The 21,579-nt window shown below is 39.3% G+C and overlaps 2 protein-coding genes across 2 annotated transcripts in view; one reads left to right on the top strand and one right to left on the bottom strand.

Annotated features, from left to right (window-relative positions):
* Nucleotides 1-5,330: 5,330 nt before the first annotated feature.
* Nucleotides 5,331-8,489, bottom strand: LOC146619777 (uncharacterized). Its single transcript, XM_085369195.1, has 2 exons — nucleotides 8,244-8,489; nucleotides 5,331-6,849 (listed from the first exon to the last, which is right to left on the bottom strand). The coding sequence occupies exons 1-2, from the start codon at nucleotides 8,422-8,424 to the stop codon at nucleotides 5,849-5,851; spliced, it is 1,182 nt and encodes a 393-aa protein (XP_085225321.1). The 5' UTR covers nucleotides 8,425-8,489; the 3' UTR covers nucleotides 5,331-5,848.
* A 4,258-nt stretch (nucleotides 8,490-12,747) lies between these two features.
* The window catches only part of adss2 (adenylosuccinate synthase 2), a 31,235-nt gene continuing 22,403 nt past the window's right edge, over nucleotides 12,748-21,579 (top strand). Inside the window, exon 1 of the mRNA XM_085369719.1 lies at nucleotides 12,748-12,964. Within this exon, the coding sequence (XP_085225845.1) occupies nucleotides 12,803-12,964 (162 nt within the window). The 5' untranslated portion in view covers nucleotides 12,748-12,802. The remainder of the gene's footprint in view (nucleotides 12,965-21,579) is intronic.

Genomic DNA, 21,579 nt, shown 5'->3' with positions numbered 1-21,579 from the left:
GCACACATAGATGGGCTACTGACTGCAGGGTGGGGGTGGCAGGCGAAAGGGATTTCTGTGACTGGTCTAGATTTCGTCAAATAGCGGGCCAGGGTTTTTACAAATAAGACACCAGATTATAATCCTTTTAAAACTACAACCAGAGCTTGATACTGGGTCAGAGAGAGAGAGGACACAGTTATCTAAGTATTCGTCCATGCATTTTGTCACCACAGTCTGTCTCACACTGTTGTGGACCAGCAGCCACCTACTCTTAACCATAAGAGTCTCATAAGAGTGTTAATTTATGCACTATTAATTGTATGCATCCTCCCAGGTCCCATGTATATCTTCTACATATACTGCAGCTGTCTGTGTTTAAAAGTAAACATGGCTCAAATCGTTGTAAAGACTTGGAAACAAATTAGATACACTATCAGTGAATATTTCGCAGGCATGTTCTGGATGAACATTTCGTGACTTTTTCATCGGGGAGTGCTGATAAGAAAATGCAACCCATATGGCATTATTTTCATTAAAAACACGGAGAGGTATTTATTGTTACAGAGTAGATGTTGCGAATCTGTAAGAAGTGAGAAATGTTTTAAGTAAATATTTTTTCAAAAAATAGCTTAAACCTGATATTTATGAGCGAAGTCCGGCGCAGAGATACGATTTCCCTTTCGGGATTAACTTGGTGATCGAGAAAGGAGGGTGTAATTTGAGAAATGTTTGCTTGAATTAGTGATGGTATATTCTGAAACTCACCAATAAATTAGAAGGAAATCATATTTATGGTTGGGTTTTTTTCTCACTTAATGTTGGATAAGAAATGTGCGCGCCTTCTGTGGATGCTTTACAGCACAGATGGTTTATTTTGTAACCCCGAATTCCATTTTTTATTCATGTTGCTGGTTTGTTATAAATAAAGTTACAGATGACAAACGAGGCTTTGCTTGATCCAGCTCTGTGCAGAGAGCTGGGACATGTGAGGAAACAGCTTCTACCCCCAGCTGCAGCATCATCATCAGTTATTCTTTCTTCTTTGGAGCTCCTTTCATCTCAAAGGGTCCAGCATCTGATTTATATATTGCGGGATTAGCAAAAGAAGGTAAAAAAGAAAAGAAAAAAAAGGGGTAAATGTGTCATGTGGCCTGCTTCAAGGTTTTTCCACAAACTGTCTTTGAGTTTATGCCATTTAAAACATCAGCAGCAGGAGCGAGATGAGACCTGCAAAACAAAAACAGAAAGGTCCACCAGTATTCAGATATTTACTCAGTGAACTCACAGAAATATCTGGTGTGCTATTCACGGTGCATTTTCACAAATATGTGAACATGATGCAACTTATTTCTATTTGCCAACACTTATTAGTGTGACTATGCATGCATGTTTTATTTCACACGTTTGCTGTCCTCCTCCACACCAAACCCAACCTAACAGTGGGCGATCGTGTGTGAGGCAGAGCACATCTCTCCTCATCCACAACTGGATTCCCCTTAAATGTTCGTCCTGTGTGTTTCCTTCATTGGACGGGATGGAGAGTAACTCACTGACCCTGTTATGCAACCCTGGGTTTGTAAAATTCCTGATCATGGCTGAATCCCAGCTCAATTCAAAGTCTTATTACTATACTCAGTGCACAATACTACTTCTCAGATACCCTGCAGACACACACACAAACACACACACTGAGAAAAGCATAACCCTTCTTCTCATGAGCTCAACTGTGAGACACGTCCTGACCCACATAAGGAAAATTCCTCCAATTCCCTTGCGTAAGTTTCACATAATTTAAATCGCAGGAGATTAACCACTTGACTGTTTTTTTTTCTCAACAAGGTATGGGAGGATTATATCAAATAACCTTAGTTAGGATCAAACACTGCTGCTATATAGAGACTATACACTCTTACTTACTGTAGCTCAGACTGTCTATAATGAAGTAGTGGTTGAAGCACATCAAGCCACGTCAGGGAACTGTAAACAAATTATCTGGTGAGGTTTGAGCCACTGAGTCCCCATTTGGGCTGGACATGAACAGACATGTGGGAAATAGTGTCCAAGGATCCAGTGGTGTCTGCTGATGATCCCGTGTCTTTGTGGGTGGTTGCATAACCAGATTAGGGCAGTTAGTTTTAGGCTCTGGGGTCACTGGGGCCTGATTATGCTCTTTAGCTTTTTCAATCTGAATCGCCTGAAGCAGCTTCCCAAACACTGAGATTCCTGAATGTGCTGCTGTTCTGTGTGAAACTTTTAGGCCACATGGAAGAGATTCTCGGGAAAGGCCTAAAAAAAGGCTTAACAAGTTCCTGAACAAGTCATAGATGATGGCGAATGTAGCTTTCCAGCTGCTGTTCTCAAGAGTGAGTGATTAAAATTGAAAAATGAAAGCTCTAGAAAAAATATAAACCATGACAGAAAAAACATTTGAGGAGTAAATACCAAGTTTAATAAAGGTTTTGAAATCAATGCATGAACAGAGTTCATTTAGTTGACTAAGATGTGCTACATGTCATGATTAAGCAGGATTGTGAGGCAAGCTTAAATACAACAATTGAAATGTTCAAAAATCAACTACTGGAGGTGGGAAAATATATTTTCTTACACCGACTGAGACGTTGGATAGATAAATAAAGGTTCTTGCAGTACCACCTAGTGGTGAATTATTTTCTTCTCAGGCTGGACAGAGGTATGCAAAAAGTAAAGTGGGTAAACGCTTCAGGGTAAACTCCATTATTAACCAATCAAAACACACACAAGACACTGCACAGCACACTCTCTGTGTTGTAAACTGGAGGTCATATATATCACTCAGTCTAAAAAATAAAGGACTTTTTCTTTGTAACTGAACTGAATTATTTTGTCAGTTTGCACTATGCATGTGCACATCCTGAATTAATCAGTGATAACTTCTCTTGTAAATGTAAAACTAGTTAGCCTAGAAAAATGAGAGCACATGAGTACTAGCTACACTCATGGCTCACTGGATATTTTTTGCGTTTTGTTGCAGTTTCAGCCAGTCTGGCGCCTTGGTCACTTAAACCAACTTTGTTCCTCAGCTTTAACTTCAACAGGTTGTTTTGATTATATCTTCATGTCTAAATGCATTGAGTTGCTGCCATGTGGCTGATTAGATATTTGTGTTAATGAGCAGCTGAACAGGTGTACCTATTGCACAATGATATAATTCACTCCCAAATTTCCCAACCTGCGCTCAGTGTACAAACATTCACTCGTGTGCAGACTGTTTCGATGGTTTTGGATCTATTCCCTGGGTCCTTGTGTTTATCTTCTGATTTCTGTTTACTTTGTTCTGGACTTTGTTATTTTATTGGACTTATTTCAGCATTAATGCTTGTTTTTTTCATCAATCATTCTATCTCTGGTGTCCTGCTTTTGGCTTCTCTTGTCCACATAATTGATGATAATTCCAGCTCTTCTTTTACTTTTTAAAATCTGTTTTTAAAACTGTGTTTTGTCACGTTGACCTCTGTGCATATTTGAATGAATGGTGCTGTAAAAATGACAATGTAGTTTCCCACCGTAAGCAAACACACTTCTAGAGAGAAGCAATCATCTTGAAAATAAACACTCTTATTCATTAGACTGTAGTAGTCCATGATAATTCACCACTACATTCAGATACTCTTGAACTCATCTACAGCATGAAGGCAAAACATGTCTGGATGGAGAAACAACCAGTGAACTTTTACATCCAGAGATTCTCTGCAGGTACATGAGGTCATGTGACCAGAGCCTGCTGGCTGTGCATCACACAGACTCCCCAAGAGCTCTCGCCCAGTGTGAAGTTAGTGACAAACTTGTGATGAATGTAAAACATCTAGCTGGTAAAGAAAAGTGTCCTTTTGAGACCAAAAAAAGAACTGAAAAAGAAACAGAGGAACAGAAACCAAAAAAAGAAAAGATTTGCTATGTAGATGTTTTTTAAACTTTTAAGCTGATTCTGAATTTCTTCCGTTAGTAGAAAAAAAAACAATTCAGCACTCGTGGTCCATCTTTACATAGAAATATAGCTCAGCGTACGCACTAATGCACTAATCAAGTATAACCAAACCCTCATTATTATTTTTTTTAGTGATGGGAAGCACAGAAAAATATGACTCTGCATGTATGCAAATCTTCATTTCTAGAAAAATAAATCAGTAGTGATGAACGAATGCTTGAAACTGAGCTACTTTCATCTGTAATAAGAACCTACTGCTTTGAATTAGTTGAAATGTGACCAACTGTGGTCTTTGCAGACCACAGAAGAACATTATACAGACACAAATCATTTTCATTCCATCATTTCTATCTATTTGTTCCTAATGACGTGACAATGCAGCTTTGTTGTGTGTTATTGCTTTTTAAAAATATAAATGTTTTGGGGTTGCAGGTGAATCGTGTCTGCAGTGGTGAAGAGAGAGCTCACTATGAAGCTGTCCATTTATAGGCTCATATATATTCTGACCCTCAGCTTTGGCGATGAGCTCTGGGTTGTGACTGAAAAATTAAATTGTTGATGTATGCAGACATGAGCTCATTGTCAAGAATGTCTAGGCTCTCCCTTACAGATAGAGATGTCTTCACATTGTTTGGGTATCCAACCAGAAGGCCTCCTGGACAGCCCTTAAATATGGGCAAGTTCTAGGAGGACTGAACCTGATAGGTTATCACACAAACATGTCATATATGTTTACTGGAGTTTGCATGTTCTCCCAGTGTTTGTGCTGGGATAGGCTCCAGCCTCCCCACGACCCTGAATTGGATAAGTGGAAGAGAACGGACAAATGGATATTATTTGGCTATTATAATAGCTGCAGCTGTACCAGAGAGCACATCTGCTGAACATCTGCTTACTTGAAAAATAAGAGTGGAAAAGGGCACTGTGTCCCACTTTGCTCTTTCTGAGTAAAATAAACTGATGATTTAACACCAATCAGATTCTGTTGTATAAAAGCAATCATTACAAGCTGGACGTTATCGGCAATGTTATTGCTCAAAGTGGGGATCAGAGGTTATGTCAACAGTAAAGAGAAACATAGTGTGAAGCTCAGAGCCTGCGCTCATCAAACTGTTAAAATACTTTTCCTTCACTTTACTTTTTAGCTGGTTACACTGCTTAAATTTAAAAGAGGTTTGCAGCTTTCTTTAGCACTTTTCATGCATCTTATAACGATGTTATAAACAAACACTTTTATTTAAAACCCAAGTTAAGAATTCATTTTCTGCTCCACTTTGGTTTTCTATAACACATCTTTCAGTGACATGTGATTTTTATTAAAGAAAATGAATCAGATACATCAGAACATACAGACGATTAATCACAGTGTCACCTGATAGCAGCTATTAAAGAGAAACTACAAAACAACAAAGTGTTAACTTCCAGAGGAAAACCTTCCTTAAAAATGTATTTTAGGGGAAGTCATCGGACATTTTAAAGTGCTTTATTTAGTTTTGAGATTTAACTGGTGATTCTATACATGCAGCATCAAATTTCAAGTTAATTTAGTTCATGCTTCAATTGATTTCTCAAAATAATAACCTGCTGCTGAGTGCAGAGACTTGTTTTTACAAGGGTGCTGCTCAGAGGACCTAAAAACATGTTTTTCAGGCAGTGGATGAACTGGAGGGCTGCACCGAGGCCCAGAATAGAATAAATAAGGATTATTTTGAACTGTGAATCATGCAATGCCCAAGAACAAAAACATGGAGCTAAAAATAATTGAATTAGACCCACTTTAAATGTTACTGACATTTTGCTTTAAGCATCTTTATAATGGGTCTTCTTGCTCTTTACAGCAAAGTTTGGCGTCTCTGTTGAACATTTTTCATTATTAAATATGAGCCCAGGGGGATGAATGAGTCAATATTTCTGAGTGTGAGTCCCCAGGTGATATTTCAAGTGTGCACTCTGTAGAAACCCTCTGCCACAGATACCACAGCGGTGAGGCCTCTCGCCTGTGTGGCTTCTCATGTGCTTCCTCAGGTGTCCGCTGTGGGTGAAACTTTTGCAACAAAAGGAGCAGCAGAAAGGCTTCTCGCCCGTGTGAATCCTCATATGTATCTTTAAATCCCCTTTGCGGCTGCACTCTTTCCCACACACGTGGCAACGATGCAGTTTCACCCCGGCGTGGCTCGCCATGTGCTCGGTCAGTGCGGTCGTGCTGTTGCACTGCTTACCGCACATGTGGCAACATTTTGAGCCCTTGTGCGATTTGAGGTGCATGTTAAGGCTTTCGGTGGATTCAAACATCTTTCCACACACGGCACAGATGGCACCTGCGTCTGCTGAATGCACGTGGAAAGCATGATTTATCAGGTGATGGCTGGAGGAAAATGATTTATTGCACAAATGGCAATGATAGTCAGGTGCAGCAGAGTTAAAATGAGGTAACTCAGTGGATTCTCTGAAAGTGCTAAAGGGCGCCTGGGTTTGTTCTGATGAAAAACTAGCAGCAGGTCTTTCGCTTTCCCTTCCGTCCTGGACGCTTTCACTTTGGGCTAGAGTTTGTGAAGAAGATGTCAATGTGAGAGGCAAAATGAACTGCACAGTTCTGGTTTCCTGCTCCTCCAGAAACTCCTCATCACGTTCACAGTTTTGCACTTCAGGCTGCAGAGACGGTTTCGTGTCCTCTAGCTCATTTTCCTCCCAAACAGAAGAGTGAGGTGGATATGAGGCATCAGCATCATGAAACTCTTCGGCCTGTTTTTCATCTTGCTCCTGACCAGCCCAGAGTTCGCTGTCTTCCTCTTTAATATGTTGAGGCTCTGCATTGCCCTTATGGACGCTGATGCTCGGTGTGCGCTCACATGGCTCCTGCTCAGGCGGTGACTCCTCTTTACAAACAGACAACTGAAGAACATCTGAAAAAGAAAATGTAATCTTTCTTTTACTACTTTATTACTATAAACAAGGATTAACAATCATGTTTGTTACTCTCAAAAGGTCCTTTAAAAGCTTTCAGATGATCAAATACAAATGAATTAAAACCTTATCATTTACTGATAAAAAGCAGATATCAGCAGTTTGCTGGTCTGGAGCATTCAGGTGTGTGTTAACACAATACTACAATCTTCCCAGGAGTGGACGTTCACCCCAACTCACCCCCTGAAGCTGAAAGAAACCCAAGAGCTACATCTCAGGCTCTATAGGAGAAAGCCTCAGCAGAGCTTAGAGCAAACCCCACGACTTCTGACACAATGTCATGCCGACTGTTGGTGGTGGAGGGGTAATGATTTAAAGCTTGTTTTGCAGCCACAGGTCCTGGGCACCTTGCAAACGAACACTTCTTTGTCCTAAAGTATCCTAGAGACAAATGTGTGGCCATCTGTTTGACAGCTGAAGCTTGGCTGAAAATGGGTCATGTAACAGAACGCATTGCCAAGCACAGCAGCAAATCTCCACCAGAAGGGCTGAAAAAGAAAAGATTCAAGATGTTGCAGTGGCGCAATCAAAGTCCAGACTTCATCTGACTGAAATGCTGTGGTGGAACCTTAAGAGAGCTGTGTGTAAACAAATGCCCAGAAACCTCAATGAACTGAAGCAATGTTGGACAGTGGGACAAAATTTCTCTACAATGATGAGAGAGATGTATAGTTGTACAGAAAGCGATTATTTCAAGTCACTGCAGCTAAAAATGGTTCCATAACCTACTGAATGATGTGGGTGCAGTGAATCAACTTTTTCACATGAGAGTATGAGGTCTTGAATAATCAGGCCCCAACACAGTGACCACAACAACACCTCATAGTATCTTATTATTCAAACAGTGTTATTCTCAAACTGCAGGCTTACTTGCACTTCCTAGAGTTTTTAAAAGTAGAATGGGAGGCTGGGCCTTCAACTATCAGGACCATCTGCTGTGGACCCAGCTCCCACTTTGGCTTCAGGAGACCGATACCCTCTCTACTTTTAAGATCACAATAGAAACTTGACATTTTGATAAAGTTCATAGTTAGTGCTGGATCAGGTGGCCCCAAACCATACCTTAGTTACTACTAAGTAAATACTTAATGCTTGACTATTATTTTTTCACAACATTTCAAAATTCCTCATTCAGGAAAATCAGAAATAATATGAGTTTTAGACTGTCTTCCAGTCAGTTGCTGGAGCACAAATTAAAGTGTTAAATAAAATTAAACACACTTCACAAATTACGTTGCAGAAAATAAACTTCGTCTGCAAGGTTACATTTTAGGTTAATAATTCCAGTCTAGTCGGACACCCACAGATAAGTAAAAAATAAGACCCCACAGACCTCTTTTCTGGTTTGTCATGAACTCCAGCAGCAGACCTCTGAGTCGCTCGATCTCCTGCTGGGAGCTGCTCGCTTCTTCCTCATATTTTTCTATCGTCCTCTCAAACACCTGAAATATTTCCTCCGCGGCGGCTGTCAGGCGCTCGGTCACGAAGGCCCTGAGAAGAAGCGGTGAAGACATTTTAGAATACGTGTTACTCTAGAAGCACGGGAAGAGGTTTAAAAGACAGCGGGGGTTGCGCTAGCTAGAAGCTACGGAAGCAGAAGTAAACAAAGTACCGAGAGGAAGAGCGCTGACAGCACCCACAAATCAGACAGGTGCTGCCCTCTGGTGGACACCAGCGAAACTGCTCGGAAACCTTTAACTGGGCATGTTCTATGCAAGGTGATTAGACTTGATGATTTTATAAAAATTATAGTTAACTCAATTAACTACCCTCTGCACCATAAAATAAATATTTAGCTTTCAGTTGCAGGAAGTCTTCATTCTCCTGTTGCTGCTTAACTGCTCACCTCAGCATCCTGTGCTTGGCCTGTCTCCTCCAGCACATTTTAGTGCATCATTTGTATTTGTATTCTGCTATTTTATGTTATTATTATTATTATTATTATTATGATTATTATGATTATTATTATTATTATTATTATTATTATTATTATTATTTTGTTGTTTTATTTTACTTCACAAATGTGTTTGATTTGTTGTGTATTTTTTACTTTTAAGCTCCTTTATTTACTTTATTTATTATAAACATAGCTCTTTCATAGTGAGTATTTGTTTTTTTCTTTTTAAGCTATTTTGATTGACTATATTGTATTTAACTGTGGAACTTAATTGGCACTAACACAGACATCTCACATTTTTTAATAAATTAAGTATATCTTTATAAAACTAAAAGAATCAAATAAAAATGTAAGCATGTCTTTAATATTATTTTTTGTTATTTTCACATTGAACACAAACCCTCATTCTCATTTACTCAGAAATTGTTGAAAACTCCTGCTAAAACCGGGCAAAGACCCTGTATACCCCTTAAGCTATCGTCCAATATCCCTTATAAATGTAAACCTTAAAATAATCTGCAAAGTGCTTTTAAAGAGATTAGAGAAAATAACCCCCCTCTTAATTCATCCTGACCAAACTGGTTTCATAAAGGCACTCATCTCATGAGTAGGCACTCATCAACAAATACACGTAGATTACTTAATTTGATTGACTACTCATGCAGTAAAAACATCGAAACTACAATATTATCTCTAGATGCAGGAAAGGCGTTTGACAGAGTTAACTGGAAATTTTTATTTGCAACTTTACACAAATTTGGTAATCAGTCTTTATGCAGTTGATGTGTTACTTTTTCTGGGGTATTTGCATTGATAAACTCTTTTGCAAGAGTATCAGATTATTCAATTAACTGGTCAAAATCTTCAGTCCTTCCGATTAATTGCTCCTTCCTAAATTCTTCTTCTACACCACTGCAATCGGGAAATATAAAATATTTAGGTCATAATGTTTCTCCCAAGCTTGCAGATTTAACTAAATTAAACCATATCCCACTTTTAAAGTAAGTTGCTGGATGGAAATGTCTACCCATATCACTCAGGGGAAGGGTTGCCGCTATAAAAATGATGGTCTTACCAAAAATAAATTATTTATTCTCAATGATCCCAACTAAACCACCACAAGATTGGTTCAGATCTCTAGATTTGTATATGTCTAAATTCCTTTGGGAAGATAAACCACCACATATAAGCTTAAAAACACTACAAAAGACCAACAATAAAGGAGGATTCGATCTACCTAACTTTCAGGCTTCAATTTATCTCAGGATGGCTAAAACATACCTTCTTAGACGACCTTGGCTAGATGTAGAACAAGCACTTATAATAATCTAGAGATTTCAGACCTACCATTTATCAGCTCAAACATCCAACGACATGAATGCTTTAAAAGCGTCAACATCAGCTCTTCTCTGACAGCATGGTGGGAGTTTCTAAAATTGATGGAGTCTTCATTAATCCCATGCAAACGTACACCTATCTGGAACAACCCTGACATATTACAAAACAATAATATGATAAACTTGTCAGATTGGAGTGGTAAAGGACTCAAATACTTAGAACATATATTAGAGGAACAGAATTTATTCCATTTGACAGACTAGTTACACAATATGGGATCAACAAGAAAAGATTTTTAGAATATCAACAAATTAAATCCATAGTAAAAAAGAAATTTAAACCGGGTCAAGTTGAACTACAAACACCATCAAGTGTGGTTCAATTTCTTACTTATAAAACCCCCAAATTACTTTCCAAAATATACAGATTGCTTTCTGTAACACTTTGTATTCAATTAATTCAATACAAAATATTACATAGAGTACACTATACAGGTCATCGGATGATTTCTGTGGGTGCTCCGTCTCCAGGCTGGGGCTCTGGCTGGACCTTGGGGGCTTGGGTCCTGGTTGGTGTGTCACCGAGGTTGTGTGCGGGTGGGTGCATGGGGGCTCAGCCCTGGTGCGGGGTGCCTCTGGTGCATCAAAGTTGAAAAGCATGAAGCAATAAAATGAAAATGTATAAAATCAAATGTTTAGTTAGGGAAATATGCTAAAATATAAATCAAATGCATGTAAGTCAAGTAAATTTCATGTCCCCAGATTCTATTAATTTAGATTTATTGTATCACTTCTTTGTATTTTTGACTACCACATCATCCTATTTGTTGCTGGTATTTGTCAGCAGGTAGGAACTTGAAAGATTTATGCCAGCCTGACTAGAGGACTCATCCAGTGAGTCTCGATTAATAAATTAATAAATCCATATTGTTGTTTCATTTCATAAACCAAGGTCAGAGTGAAAAACCTTTGTAGCATTAATTTATAACTGACTCCACAGAGTCTGAGTCGTGACCTGGGCCCACTGCTCCCACACTGTGCTCTCCTGTCTACCCACTTGACCATCTGTCCCACGCTGAGCTCAAAGGAAACAAAAGGGACATGATGTAAGCTGTACCTGGCACCACTGATGTCCATCTGCAGCAGGTAAACAGTTAGACTTTGTATGTAACACTTGTCTAAAAATACTAGGCAAATTGCAGACATACTTTCATATTGTTTTATTTTAGGTTTCTTTTCACTGCTGAGCCTTTGTCAAGGAAACAGTTTCAACCAATCCAGTAATGCTCCAGGGATATTGGCCTTGCATGCATTATGATCACCAGCAGAGGGAGCTGAATAATAAGAAATATATCTCATATGCAGTACAACAAGACTGCGCGTAAGTATGTTTTAACTTGGTTTTAATGAAAAGCTTGCTCCTGTTTCTGTTCATTTCACTCCTTGACTAGCAGGACTGTAGTCTGCAGAATATTTGCTTACAGTCAGATTCTGAAAACTTTAAAGGCTCAATACTGCACATGCTTTTATTCGACTTATTCCACTGTGGTTTGAAGCTGCAGCTGCAGAGGTCCTTGTGGGTTTTCAATCCAAACTTCTGTATCTTAATTGCGATTTCAGACTCATGCACAGAGTGTACCGCTAACTCAAACAGCCTTCATGTCTAATATGTAAGTTCATGTATTCGATCACAGATTAAAGACGAGAGGTTATCAGCTCACTGACTTGCACTCTCTGGTGAAATGTGATCTGTCATGATTTATTTGATGGCCACTGTGGCATAATGTGGAGTAACCTGCAAATAAAGCTGTTATGTTATTACAATTAAACACCAACAATGATAATAATAAGTTTAATAAAGTGCTTCCCATTAAACTCATAATTATTTAGACACGTACTTTATGCATCCAGCGCAAGTATTTCTCCAGCTTTTATTGAGAAAATGAAATTAGTCTTTACCAAAATAGTAATAAGTGTGTTATTAACTGTTAAACTCCCTCATATATTAGCCTCCAGGCAATCAAAACATGCATATATTTATTAAGAGGAAACATTTAATCTTTTCTAAATCTAAGAATCTACTGGAATTTTTGAAATTACTTAAAGAACATATTTTTTCTTTATTTTTCCTTTCTTTCTTTCTTTCTTTCTTTCTTTCTTTCTTTCTTTCTTTCTTTCTTTCTTTCTGTTTAAACTTCCATCAAGCAGACAAACAAATATAGGAATATTAACATTGTGCAAGCTCAGAAAGTTTGCTATAGGAAAGAATAATAAAGTACTAAATTTAACCATCTCCTAGTATAATAGTACCAATAAGTAATTTCAATTGTTTGTTTGTTCTTTTTAAATCAAAGTGTGATAATAATGAGTCGTACTTAGGTAGAACAAACATAAAAACAAATAAATAATTAAAATACGATAAAACGGGGAATATTATTATCTCAGAAGAATGTTGTGCTTTTCTTTGTCTAGAAACAGAAGCTGCACAAAAAGAAACGTTTTGCTCATTGACAAAACTGAATTTTATTGTGAAAGGACTGGGAAGAAGAATTTTTCGCACATGCGTAGAATAAGCCAGGTTTCCGGTTCGGCTCAGTTGCTGGTAGTTCCTCCAGTCTAGGTCGGTGAGGAGTGGAGACAGCCAGGTACCGAGCTGAAATGTCGGACAGCGGGAGTCAGGAAGCCCCGAAAACACGGATACCCAGGCCGACGGTTGGCAACAAAGTGACCGTGGTACTCGGCGCTCAGTGGGGCGATGAGGGGAAGGGGAAAGTTGTGGATCTGCTGGCACAGGACGCGGACATGGTGTGCAGATGCCAGGTACGTTAGGTGAGCTCTGTCGTCAGGAGAGAGTCCGCAGGTAACTGCTGCTCGTTAGCTGAAACACCCGCCTCTCTGATGTTCTGCCGCATTCTTTATGAAAACCTACTGTCAGCTTCCGACTTCCAGCCACTCAGTGGGAGCTGTCACGCCACGGAAATATTGCGCGAATCATGCAAATACAAATCTGCACGAACTCGACAGCAATACATTCAGCTCCTTTTATACAGCACCTCTGTTTCGTGCCGGGCTTCACCCGTACTGTCCCGAACTACCAATACCCAACATAACAGGTGCGATTTCACCAATTTCACACCTCGTGAAAGTGGTTAGCACCGGAAAAAGCGGGGTCTTCCTCCCCCTTTTTTCTGTCATCCTCACAAGACCGTGTGAATTGAATCCAACAAGCCAGCGACTATTTCCTGGCTGACGAACATCCCAGGCAGGCTGGCTCTCTGTGTTTTTGCTAAAGTCACCTTGAATTCCTGCTAGCTGCCTAGCTCCCCAAACACCTGTAAAGCTGTGGTGACTTCATGTGCACACGTAAAACAGATACCTAGAGCTGGTTATTTAAAGAGAGAAGGCGCAAAACAGCGGCTATCCTCGGTTTGTGTTTATTCTCGCCGAGCTCTTCATTAATGCTTGTGTCTTGGCGGTATTGGCACAATTAAAGTTATCTTAAGGCATTTTCTTCTTCTTTCTTTTCTTCTTTTAAATCTTAATTGCTGTTGGCCTCAAAATTGACCCGTGTTGACATTTGACAGCGTTTCAAACGTCACCCAAAATACACAAAAATATAAACTTTAAAAATGTGCAGGTACTACAAACTCTAACACACTGATGCTGTTGGAGTCAAACTAGAGACTCTTGAAACTCTGAAGTTGTACATGCCATGTCTCTGTGTATGTTTTTATGGGACAGTGGTGACATGCGATCTATCTGTGCACCTGCTGGTCTCTAAAGTGTCATGGGAGGAATTGCTAAACAGTGCAATAGTAAAACAGCACAGGAGGGATGTGTATGGGGGCACAAAAGGAATAGAGGTCATACAGAGGTCAAAGGTTTCCTTGAGAGAGGGTACCTCAGTGCCACGGTGGAAAAGTGGGTAATGGTGTTGCTTCACATAAAGAAGGTTCCTGGTACCAAGCCTGTCTGCGTGCAGTTTGCCTATATGAGTACTCCTTTTCCTTGTACAATCCTACGACACACATTGGTGAATTGATCATAGATGTGAGTTGCAAAAAGTGCTTGAAGTTTACAGTACTGTATGAATATGTGGTTACAGTGTAACTTGCAATTAAAGGCACTTTGAGTGGTCAGTAAGGTTATTTTTCCTCCAAAAACAAGTGTTGTAAAACCTAAAGAATGCCCTCTTCCTGCTTTCTGAAGCATTAATTAAGGATTACTAATTGATTACTAATAATCAGCATTTGTTGTAGACACTTACTTTACCTCATAATAAGTGACGCACTTCAATTCTTTTTATATGAGGACTTTATATACACTCCACAATGCTTTTGTATGTTTTATACAAAAGCATTTTAGAGCCATGTTTATACAAATTCAAAAGTAGATGGAGAGACTGGCATAAGGACTGTTTTCAATACTTGGATAAAAATCCTTTGCGGTCAATGACTGCCTGAAGTGTAGAAACCATGGACGTCACCAAATGCTGCGTGTCCTCCCCTGAGATGCTCTGCCAGACCTTAACTGCAGCCAGCTTCAGCTGCTGCTTGTTTGTTTGCTCTCTTGGGTTGAGATCAAGTGACTGACTATGCCATTGAAGAATATCCCCTTTCTTTGCCTTGTACGGTTTCTTTTAAAGCATGCTTTATTTACATTGTTCATTTGCTCTGTGAAGCGTTGCCTGGTCAGTTTTGCAACATGGAGATTTGGGTGAATCTCCATGTTATAAGGAATATTGACGTGACACTTATGGTCCTCTGTAAGCATTACCACGATGGTCACAGAGTGGCACAGCTTTCTTTTAGAGAGATTTTAGTGTTTTAGCTTTTTTTAAACCTGTTAACTGCATAGACAATGGCTAGAGCCACTCATTGGTTCTTTTGACCATCTTTTGAAGCCAGACATGACAATTGAGGCCTGACTGTGACACAGAGGACACTACACACTCATTGGCTAACAACTTGTAGTTGACAAAATCATGAGCCAGTGAGCATACCCTAAGTAGTCCTCCAGACTCTAATAATGACCACAATCTACAAAATGAATTTCACCTTTTTAATTTAGCAAGACTAAAGACCGAGCCCATAATCTCACATACAATAAAATTAAGCTTGCTAGTGAAATGGTGACAGTACAAAGACTGCAAGGACTTTTGAATTGCATCCACTGTGGTTTCCTCATGCAAAATGAGTGGATTCAACTTTAAAATACCCGGATATGTTATCCCTGGGCTTTTAATATGCCTCTCCTCTTTTTGTCCAGCCTGTATCTGCCCTTGATCTGCTTAAATAAAAAGGTTTAAAACCCTCAGTTAAAAAGAAATTCTTAAAACCCTGCTGTTATTGTGGAAAGCAACAGAAAGAAGACTGCTGACGTCTGGCAAGGCTGCATCAGACTGCTTATATTAGGGCTGTGATGTATGTTGTTACGCATCATACAGTGTCTGGATTTGAAATGCAGCAACCTTATGTTTTGGACTGGTTTAGGTATTGCCTTAGCAACAAAACATGCAAACTAGTCAGCTGAGTGTGTTGTGTTTGCAGAACAATGCGCAGGACTTCCTATTTTGGAAGAAAAGGCATCAAAGCTTTGCAGATCGCAAACAGGCAGTTTGTCAGCCTGAATCTGTGCATGTAATGCAGTGAGGAGTGGGGAAGCAAACTAATCACAGTATGTTTTACAAGCCTGCCAGGCTTATGCACCAGGTTTATTATTTTCTTTTCTAGGCAAAAGCTTCAACGGTTAAGTCTGTCTCTGTTAACTGTTTTTGTATGCATTTAAACAAAAAGCAGGTGAAATTAAATACTTTATCGCTCTGTCACAATGAGGTAAAATGTGATTTTGGTACTTCCTCTTCATGCTGTAAGAGGGAAACAAATAAAAACCCCAGTGCCTCCCTCCTCTTTCCAGTAATCCGGCTGTGCCTACGCACAATTAATAACAGCGTCAGGATAGTCCACATCAATTCACTGCAATGTTAATTTATCCTCCGTATACCCACTTCTTGGTTGCAGCAACTGCGATGACAGATTTTCCAACATGTCCCTGTAGTAATTGCACAGATTGGCTCAGAAACACACTGGTTTAAATTCTTCTTGGCAAGGTGTGAAAATCTGATTCAGAGGTTTGAAACTTGCTTGAGAGAAGTGCCTTAAAAAGAGAAAAGCATCACACCGTTTCACCTTAAAGATCTGATCACTAACATATGGTGAATGCATTTATGATGTGTTGTTCTGGCCTCCAGCACTGTAACTTTTTTGAAAATTAGACTCAAGATAGTCCTTTCAGCTCACCTAGCTCATGGGTGTCAAACATAAGAACCGGGGGCCAGCATCGGCCCGTTAAAGACCCCGATCTGGCCGGTTGGATGGTTATGGAAAATGTGAAGGAGGGCATAGCAAAGCAGTATTTCTTTACCATGTAGACAAAGTGAGGCAAAATGTTGAAATATCTCTTCTTTGTCTTATATTAAAGTATCTAATTGATTAAATATGCATTTAAACTTTTTACACTGTCAGAAATTGGAGTTTCAGCAGTCCATCCCACATAAGATCAAAGTAAGCTGTTTGTGGCCCTCGATATAAAATAAGTTTGACATCCCTGCTCTAACTCAAGCTCAAACCTGCACTCTTCCACTAAGTAGACTCACAAAGCTCCTACCAAGTGAACCGGCAAAATATTAACCATATCCTCTAATCAGGCAGCGATACCAAAGCAGTTAAAATGCATAATAAACATCTCAAAATTATGATTTAAATCTGTTTGACAGCAGATGGGGAGGATTTCCTGTTAAACTGATAAGCACTATAAGCAAACCTTGTTCCTAATAAAAAAGCAAAGCTTAATAACACCTTGTGATGTGCACTTGGTTCAATTTTTAATTAAAATTTTAATGTTGGCTTCCAAAATTATAAAACAAGATACTGAGATAAAACAATTACTGCACCACATTTATTGCTCTCCACTCAAAAAAGTCCAAATTAACCCACAACAGTCTGTGGCTTCTTTCTTTTTTTCAGCTGAAATATAATTAATGTTTAAAGAAGTCGATGTAATTATACAGAATTGCTCGATAAGCCTAGAATTACTTTTGGAAAGTGCGTGTATAAACCTGTCAGATAATTTCAACAGGAGCCAAAATAATTGTGGTTTATAATTCTGCTGTAATCAAACAGCCTCTTTCACTAACGCAGACGGTCCAGTGAATCTGCTGAGTGCTCGTGAAAACTGGTTGTTCAGGAAACTCCCTTTTCCGTCCAGTTGTCTGTCAGGCGACCCTGCACAGACGTGCTTCCCCTCACTGCATTATGATGTTATGACATGTGTGCTTGATGTGTAAGTGAGCGGTGAAGTGCTGCAGCAGGCACCCTTAGTCTTTTTATAAAATCAGCTTTGCCAAGCAGTCCTGCTCGGTGTCCCTTACAGCCCAGACCTCTAAGATGCTGTTGGTGACAGTTGGGTGTGTGAGTCAGAGGTGTGTAGCAGACAGGGCGTGATACCAGCAAAACACATTTACAGTAATATATTTCTGTACAAGCTGCTCACACCTTTTAAACGTTTAAACATTCGTTGAATGCACAATGCGAAGACAATTCAATCAGTGATTAAAGTAAACTGTGACTGCGTGCTTTTAACAAAAGGAAAACATACAAACTGTAAAGTGTTATAGCTGAGTACATTGATGCCTATGTGGGATTGAAATTACTCAACACGTACTTTAATAGCTGATTATTTAAGTAGTTTTCTAAACAACAGCTCCAGATTGTCATATTTTTACTTTTTTATTTATCATTTTGGACAAAGTGTTTTTCACTATTCAGACATTTTACAGTTAAAAGTTTAGAGTGGCTCGATCACCTGATCGGAGATGGGAAACGTACCTGATGCAGAACAAAGGGCTGTGAAGCAAGGTTATCTGGTGAAACTGATAATACTTCCTCTCAAGTTTTAAAGCCCATTTTGTCCAGTTTTGTTTACAGTGTAGGTTTAGCTTACAATGGTTTGTATTATAATGGTGTACGAGTTCAGCTGGAGACGTGGTTGCCGCACGTCGACTCAGTTTCTATAGAGATGTTTGCAAAAGGAAAAGAAAACAGAGACTGTTGCCCTGTTAGCCCTTCGACTTTGATGCATTTGGTCTTTCAAGACTTAAAAGGATCCGATAAAAATCGTATAAATCATCTGTAATGAACTGAAGTCAGACCTTCCTACCAGAAAAAGAGGGGAAATATCAAACCACGGCAGGATTTTTCCTGGCTCACAACAGGGATTCACATAAGGAGAACTAATCATTAGTTTTTATATGCAGGAAAGCTTCTGCACAGTGACCAGTTAGAGGCAGATGCTGGCGGTCAATTTTAAGTTAAAGACCCCTGGGCACAACTATGTGGTGGGACCAGAGCAACTTGGTTTGATTCAGCTAATCTCATCAATAACACAGTCAGATCTACTGCTCACGGATTAATGTTGAAAGAGTAATAAAGTATAGAGCTCAGAGAGCTTCTCGGGTAAAATACTCTTGCCCAATTAGAAAAGGAACTTTCTTTGTTGAACAAAACATAAATAATAATGCAGGTAAAATATTCTCTCGATATTCACTGCTTTGGTCGAGAGCTGCAGCAACCCCTGCACTGGTCAGGGCAGCCTGGCTCCTTCATTTAGATTGGACCAAAGTTTCACGTCATAAATTCACTGCATTGCTAGTTTTTCCATTTTCCTCCATCACTTCTGTTTCATTCATTTTTGTAGTACTGTATCATTTAGCCAGCTGACTCTGAGAGTTACTACTAGCCTCACCAGTGTGTATGATGAACTACTGTGTTCTACCAATTATATCATTTAAATAGATCTGCGTTTTGGTAATATATAGATTGAGGAAACATTTAAACAAATACAGTTATATTGTTTTTTTTCATTTGCCCGTTGGATGGGCTCCTAACTGTACATGGGCACGAACCCAGAATGGAGTGGAACAAAGCCTAGGTTTAGCTCATCTGGCCAAAGGATATCTCAGTCTCCTTCTGTGCTTCTTTTTTGGGCCTTTTATTTATTCATTTATTTTCGAGTGGAAGGCCAAAACTTTTTAGAGGGGGCTTCTAAATCTTTTTGAAAAACCCCAATCTGTTAAGGTTGCTCGGGGTGTGATCACATCCAGCCTTAGCTTAAACTACCTGCCTGTTTTATGTTTTTTTGCTTGCATCACAAAGAAGAAAAGTAACTGTGAGCATCCCCAACGGCTAGTTAATATCTTATAAATATACATACACGCTCCAAGTTCTGGAGTATGGTATTTGATTTTATTTAATGATTGATTCGTAAGATGTAGTTAATCTTTTGCAGCATTGTAAGGTAGTACAGAAAATGACAGTGACCTGCAATTTAGTGTCAGAGTACACTTGAGTAAGGCAAATGGTTGCCAACAAAACATGAGCCTGTTTAGGAGGAAGATCCTGTCCTCACTATGACTCCCTGGTTCTCAGAGACAAAGTGTCAGGTACAACTGATCTGTTTAGCAAAGTTGTTATCTGGCATTAAATGACTGAACAGAACGGAGTTGGTGCTGAACGGTTTTGACTGTTTTGCACATTACTTGATTCAGATGAAAAGCGGCAGCGCTAAAAAAAAGTCCCTGTTTTTGTGCTAACACATGGGATTCAGTGTGGTAACGTGAACACAGTTTGGTGAGGCGTCAAAGCTTTTTTAAAATAAGTCAAATGTAATAACTATATTTAGTTTAAAAAGCAGGATTTGTGGTTGAAGTAGTCCAGTGTTCTCCCAAACTCTCAAAACGTCTATGAAAAGTGTTTCTTTCTCCAACTGCAGATACTGTGTCCCATCAAGCATCACTTTTCCTGCTGTGGTATATCACAGTATCTTCTGTGAAAAAAACAATATTTATCTGACAGCGATCTGAGATATAAATACTGAGTCGTACCCAGCCTCTGAAAATGTAAATGTCTTTGAATCTACTGAACCCACTGCTGTCTCTGTGTAAAACTCTGTGGGTGACATTTGTAAAAATCAGGTTTATCTTGCAGGTAGGATCTAATAATGAGTCTGATGAAAAGCATCATGTTCATCATCAAGGCTGAGTGTTATTCATAGCAACCTAAATCCAATTATCATGATCATACTCAAAAAGTCATTCAGACTCTAAGTTTTTATTGAGTTTTTGGCCACCTGCTGAATGTAAGTTGAATACTTTCTATCAGTTCTAGCGATGTGTGCCTGCTGTTCGCTGTTTGGTATGCCCAGTGGGTTTGAGCAGTTTGGGTTTTCTTTTCAGTGCTATTAGTTGTAGAAGTAAAAAAAGAAGAGAAAATATAAGTGTGAACATCAAAACCGCTGAACTGAGCTCATTTTGGAAATCGATGCTACCTAAAAGATCAGATGCGCCAGCAAGACATCGACTTACCCAACTTACCATTCTGACATAGCAGTAAAAACAGAGGCGTTGAGACATTAAAATCTTATACAATGAGTAGAAGTTTCTGCTTGCTCTTTTCTAAGCTGCTTATTTTTGCAAAATAAATGAAATCTGAGACCAACGAGTGCTTTTCAAAAGTACCGTACTTGCATCACAACATTAATGAGAGGATGGGGCAAAAAATGCATTTTAAACACATTAACCAAATAAAGATCCAAAGATTGGATCAGCTTAAGATCTCTTAAAGCTGAAGCCAAATAATCTGTAAATTAATCTTATGTAATTATGTCTTTCAGAAGAAACTACCAGTAGCGCCTGATGACGTAGGGATTGACTAATTGTCCAGTTAATTCCAATGGCTAAGAGATGCATAGCTGCAAGATGAACTCATGTTTTTCCTTTCACATCAAAGCATTTATCCCAGGTTAGAGTCGCATGATTCATTATTACCAACAGCAAGGTCAGATTTTTCCTCAGGTCCTTTATCTATTGTCAAAAAGCTTCTACAGCTTTAGTTTTGTCTCTTTTTTAATAATAGTAATCATTTCTGTTATTGTTGAAGTATGTTTGCATAGCAGAGACCTTCTATTGTACCCTTAGAGCAGTAATCACACTGCCCCTGCAGTTCCCAAACTAAAGGGCAGTAGGTGACCATCGTAAAAATTTGTGTCTTGTGATGGGTACGAGAAGCCGATCATGGGACTGCTGGAAGACCGGAGTTCTTCGGTTCTTTGGGGGGATGGGGTGAATCGTAAAAGTCATATCTAAAAAGGAGAGGCATCTGCCCCCCATCTGTTTCCCCTCTCCACCTTCAGGGTGCTGCTGTAGCCAGGAATAACTCCATGTGGCCAAAGCACATGCTGAGCCTGATTTATGTCCACAGGCATAAGTTGAATAGGCACCGTGGGTTGTGGGTAGTGACGCAAGCTGCAGCAGAAAAAATGGATCAGCAGTTTAATTTTTCATCACAGCAAAAGAAAAAGAAATTTAAAAAATGAAGTAC

The sequence above is a fragment of the Diplotaxodon limnothrissa genome, linkage group LG13 (assembly GCF_057381915.1).
Source record: "Diplotaxodon limnothrissa isolate DT_005_m linkage group LG13, D_limnothrissa_male_GT1.1, whole genome shotgun sequence".
Lineage (NCBI taxonomy): Eukaryota > Metazoa > Chordata > Actinopteri > Cichliformes > Cichlidae > Diplotaxodon > Diplotaxodon limnothrissa.
This window is presented reverse-complemented; position numbering and strand designations above follow the sequence as displayed.